This window comes from Aegilops tauschii, chromosome 5 (genome assembly GCF_002575655.3).
Source record: "Aegilops tauschii subsp. strangulata cultivar AL8/78 chromosome 5, Aet v6.0, whole genome shotgun sequence".
NCBI lineage: Eukaryota > Viridiplantae > Streptophyta > Magnoliopsida > Poales > Poaceae > Aegilops > Aegilops tauschii.
This window is the reverse complement of record NC_053039.3, coordinates 543677247-543682538: the sequence shown is the minus strand read 5'-3', so window position 1 is coordinate 543682538 and position 5292 is coordinate 543677247. Positions and strand designations below refer to the sequence as shown.

The window sequence follows — 5292 nt, the reverse complement described above, 5'->3', positions numbered from 1 at the left end:
CAGCAGCACCCGGGCCGGGCCACACGGCCGCTGGATTTTATCTTTTCTGCATGCTTCGTCATCCCTCAGGTTTCCGCACTCACCGAGAGCGGGAGTCACACGCACCACTCCCACAGGAGTCAACGGCTAGGGTGAGAGCGAGGTGGAACGGAACGGAAGCCAAGCCACCACCCGCCCCCCGACGGCCCCCCTCTTAAAATATTCCGGCATTTCATTTCAACCCCACACCCACTCCCAGCTCCAACTCCCCAAGTCAACTCTCCCCTCCGCTCCCCACCCCGCATTATAATCCCCCGCCCCTCCTCTCCTCCGCCGCCTCCCTCTGACCTCCCCCCGCCGGTCCTCCTCCCTACCCCTCCACCATCGCGCGCGCGCCATGGGCAACTCCCTCGCCTGCTTCTGCTGCGCCGGGGCCGGCGGCGTCGGCGCCGCCAAGAGCCGCCGCCGCCACGTCGCGCCGGCCGCGCTGCCCTCCGACCCGGCCTACGACGAGGGGCTCGGCCACTCCTTCTGCTACGTGCGCCCCGACAAGCTGCCCCCCGCCCACTGCTACTACCCCGCGGCCGACGACGGCGACCTGCTCCTGCCCGACGCCAAGGCGGCCGCCGAGGAGGCCACCACCTTCCGCGCCATCTCGGGGGCCGCCCTCTCCGCCAACGTCTCCACGCCGCTCTCCACCTCCGCGCTCCTCCTGCTGCCCGCCGACGACTCCACCGCCTCCTCCGGCTTCGAGAGCTCCGACTCCTTCGCCGCCGTCCCGCTGCAGCCGGTGCCCCGCTTCCCCTCCGGCCCCATCTCCTCCGCGCCCTTCTCCGGCGGCTTCCTCTCCGGGCCCATCGAGCGCGGGTTCCTCTCCGGCCCGCTCGACGCCGGGCTGCTCTCCGGCCCGCTCCCCGGCGCCGTCGCCTCCGGCCGGATGGCCGGCGGGGGCGCTGTTCCCGCGCTGCGGCGGAGCCTCTCGCACGGCGGCCGCCGCATCCGCGACTTCACGCGCGCGCTGCTCGCCCGCACCGACCGCTTCCAGGGCCACCCGGATCTCGGCTCGCCCGACGCCGCGGCGGCCGTCGCCGCGTGTGGCGGGGACTCCAATGGGTTGCAGTGGGCGCAGGGGAAGGCCGGCGAGGACCGCGTCCACGTCGTCGTGTCGGAGGAGCGCGGCTGGGTGTTCGTCGGCATCTACGACGGCTTCAACGGCCCCGACGCCACCGACTTCCTCGTCTCCAACCTCTACGCCGCCGTGCACCGCGAGCTCCGCGGCCTGCTCTGGGAGCAGTCCCAGGAGGACCAGCCGGGCTCAGCGCCCAGCACCACGGCCCCGGACCACCAGGACCAGTGCACCCGCCGGCGCCGCGCGCGCCGCTCCAGGCCACCGCGCAGCGGCAGCGGCAGCGTCGACGACAACGACCAGCGGCAGTGGAGGTGCGAGTGGGAGCGCGACTGCTCCAGCCTGAAGCCGCCGACTCAGCCTCCTCCCCGGAGCAACGGCGAGAACGACCACATCGCCGTGCTCAAGGCGCTGGCGCGCGCGCTCCGCAAGACCGAGGACGCGTACCTGGGCATCGCCGACAAGATGGTGGGCGAGTTCCCGGAGCTGGCGCTCATGGGCTCCTGCGTCCTCTCCATGCTCATGAAAGGGGAGGACATGTACGTCATGGGCGTGGGCGACAGCCGGGCTGTCTTGGCGACAATGGACAGCGTCGACCTCGAGCACATCAGCGAGGGCTCCTTCGACGGCTTGTCGCCGTGCCTGTCCGCCGTGCAGCTCACCTCGGATCATAGCACCTCCATGCCGGAGGTGATTTAATTCGCTCACAGCAAACATGGTTCGAGCTTGAAAATTGAGTGTCTGTTCTTGGTCTGATGATGGTTTATCTGTGCCGATCAATGCAGGAGGTTCGCAGAATACGAAATGAGCACCCCGATGATCCGTCGGCGATCTCCAAGGACCGCGTGAAGGGCTCGCTCAAGGTGACCAGAGCGTTCGGCGCCGGTTTCTTGAAACAGGTTAGCTCATGCTCGATCATGTCAGTTTTTGGCATAAAAAGTTTGCGTTCCTTCAGTGATCATGATTATGCTCTGCAATTGGTTAGATGAACTACTGTTGCGCGACGGTGATTTTTCTGGAAGTAGCGTGTGATTGCTGGATGACACAACTAGTCATGTGCCCCAAGTAATTCAATGAAATCTCTTACTTGAAACGGACATGTCAAATGTTGAGAAATCACAAAGATTGATCAGCAAAATATTTTGCCGACACTTTTGGTCAACACATAACTTAAAGTCATGATTATGCAAAGGTCACAAAAAAAGAGCAGGCGGTCCAAAGTTTGAAAAAAATAAAATGAATCCCCTGTCAATTCAAACCTCTTTTGGACGGGAGATACGACCATCCAAGTTGAACTGACCTTGTTGACATGGACACCATAGACTAGCTTTGGCCGGAGGAATTTTTCAAAGCTCAGTTCCCTGGTCACCGCGTGTACAGCCAGACCCAGCCAGGTCGAACGATTGTAGGAGAAGCCGCTGCTCCCAGAGAAGAGAAAACGAGGGTTCCTTTTACTTGTGTCCAAGTGCAAGGAATGGTGAACTTGTGCTGAAATGTGGCCGGAAAGCCAGCGGCGACTTGAGTGGCTTCCAAGGAAGGCACGTCGTTGTTTTTCTTCTCTTTGGAAGAAGAAATCGCCTCCTGCCATGTGAAAGCGTTGTCGGATTCTGTAGTAGAAATTATTCTCTATTGTCAGCTGGATCACTCCATCTTGCTGGTGGACAGGCCAAGAGGGGAGGGGAGTCCCTTTCTTTGACCTGAAGTGAAGAATCTGACGATATTCTTTCTTTCAGCAAGAGAACAATTGTGAGAGTTAGGCAAACATGAATCCTGTTTTGTTTTGATGCGCGCGCACTCACTCGCATGGGGAGCCGAACATGCATTTCTCATCCAACTGCGCATATAAACTTAAACTGTTCATTTTTGACAGCCGAAATGGAACGACGCGCTGCTGGAGATGTTCCGGATCGACTACGTCGGGTCGTCGCCCTACATCACGTGCAACCCTTCCCTCTTCCACCACAAGCTGAGCACGAGGGACAGGTTCCTGATCCTCTCCTCGGACGGGCTCTACCAGTACTTCACCAACGAGGAGGCGGTGGCGGAGGTGGAGATGTTCATCGCGACGACGCCCGAGGGCGACCCCGCCCAGCACCTCGTCGAGGAGGTCCTCTTCCGAGCGGCAAACAAAGCAGGTACGGCGAACAAGTCAATCGTCTTCTTGCAGTAGCTAGCTTTTGAATGAACTTCTAGATAGATAGATGGTCGAGCAGTCGATGGACACCTTTCTCACATTGCTTGCTTGTTGGTGTTGCTGCTGCAGGGATGGACTTTCACGAGCTGATCGAGATCCCGCAGGGCGACCGCCGGCGGTACCACGACGACGTGTCCGTCATCGTCATCTCCCTGGAGGGCAGGATCTGGAGATCCTGCGTGTAAATATACAATAATAAACATACTAGTAGCAGTAGGCTAGAGAGAGGAAACGTATATACAGAGAGAGAGAGAGGTGTTCTTGCATTGCATTGCGCATTGCATTGCAGGCCATGAGTATTTGGTTGGTGCCGTGCGCGCGGCTACTCCGCCCCAAGTCGCGAATCCGCCCTTCTTCTTCCCCCAGCTGCCGCTGTACAATATCAACAAAGTGCTGGGTAGGATCTGGTCATCTGGTGGGTGCTTGGCACGTTGCGTTGCGTCCAGCTAGCTGAGTCACGGATGATGAGTCGGCCGTGTAAAAGAGGATTTGTTCATCAATTATTAATTGGGTCTGTCTAGGACACATCTACTTTGTTTGTGATCTATTTTTTTGTCTTAATTTTTTTTGTTTCTTGTTGTTACATTATATACTTGTGGGAGCTTAGATGTGACATCCTTAAAAAATATCTAGATGTGAATTAGACAAACTGTTATTAATAACCGAGTATGTGACCAATTGGTCGTGTTTCATTGACCTTCTGCCCTCGTCCGTCCGTGCGTGCGCGCGTCTTCTTCGCTGTCCACACCTTGCAATTGCACTTACATGCGCGTGTGTGTATCTGCTGCACGGGTGACCGGTTCTAAGTTGGACTTTGGCCATCTCTGGAAGAGACTTCCATGTCCAAGATCAATGAGGGGCCCGTTTATTTGGTCAGAGTAATCAATCCATTGCTGTCTTGTGTTGACCTCCCAGCTGATGGATGTCTTTAGAGCCCAGCTACCACCCTGCTGAACAATTGATTTCATCAGCAGAGACTGCCACTTGCCATCCTTATCTGCTGTCCGTAGTATGTACATGACACTGTGGGAGCAGTACCACCCTTCTTTGAATGCTTACGCTGACATTGTGATACGTATGTGCATGTGCATGGACTTAACTCTTGTCTCTTGGATTCAGCGCCCCCACTGAAATTCTAACATCAGGTCAGAGTCTTAAATTGAATGAATGGCTGGTTGCTGGTTGACCAATAATTGGTGCTCTCTATGCTGTTCTAGAAAGAAAAGAACAGAAAAAAAAGCACTTGCTTGCGCGCTTCTCCTTCTGCTATATGGTTTTCAGGAGGAACGGTGGGTGACAAGCAAAGGTTTTATTCCACTAGGAAAGAAAATATGTATACAATTTGACATGAGGAGGGTGGGTCATTGCGTGCATAAAGCTTTGGTTTTATTTTTCTTCAATGGTGAGACTCAGCTATCTTCAAATGTCTGTTTCCTGAGCACTGATAGCAACAGTATCCTTAAGCAAAGGAAAGTAAGATCCAACAGATGATTTTCTGTAAGAAATGCATACCCTTCCCTCTTGAGTGGTTGCGGGGCCAAAAGAAGGTTTATATTTGCCCCACTATAGGCACTGACGTTGACCGCGATTTTCGTCACAAATTATGGACTGAAGTATTTTCGAAGCACAACCATGTATGACACTGTTAATTCAGCAAAAAAAAACATATCTGTCGTTGTTGAAGTCTTGTATCTACTCAAGATCATGAAGAGTGGGAGAGTAGTCTTAACAGTGAAAATACCCATCGAGTAGTCTTAAAAGGAAAAAAACCGAGAAAAGAGGCGGCGACCTCCCCGCGCTCCTGGGCCGGCCCATCTCGGTCTCCCAATCAACGAGGGTTCCTGTGCTCTCACTAGGGAGCTCCTAATCGCGAAATCACTATTTAAGGAGCACTCTTTACAAATGTCACTCGCACCTCGTCAAGTTGCGACAAGGGTCGCACTACATGTACGTCAGTTGTCCTAACTTGTGAGTTTTTTTCCCGTAAATTTGT

The 5292-nt window shown here is 55.4% G+C and overlaps 1 protein-coding gene across 1 annotated transcript; it reads left to right on the top strand.

The window, feature by feature from the left end:
• The first annotated feature begins 229 nt into the window (after nucleotides 1-229).
• LOC109783404 (protein phosphatase 2C 35) lies at nucleotides 230-3830 on the top strand. Its single transcript, XM_020342009.4, has 4 exons — nucleotides 230-1795; nucleotides 1891-2004; nucleotides 2976-3240; nucleotides 3369-3830. Exons 1-4 carry the CDS (start codon nucleotides 377-379, stop codon nucleotides 3482-3484), a joined length of 1914 nt encoding a protein of 637 aa, XP_020197598.1. The 5' UTR covers nucleotides 230-376; the 3' UTR covers nucleotides 3485-3830.
• The last annotated feature ends 1462 nt before the right edge of the window (nucleotides 3831-5292 follow it).

Coding starts and splice junctions, on each gene's coding strand:
- LOC109783404 (XM_020342009.4), top strand. CDS start 377: ATGGGCAACTCCCTCGCCTGCTTCTGCTGCGCCGGGGCCGGCGGCGTC. Junction 1,796..1,890: donor ATAGCACCTCCATGCCGGAG/GTGATTTAATTC, acceptor CGATCAATGCAG/GAGGTTCGCAGAATACGAAA. Junction 2,005..2,975: donor GCGCCGGTTTCTTGAAACAG/GTTAGCTCATGC, acceptor CATTTTTGACAG/CCGAAATGGAACGACGCGCT.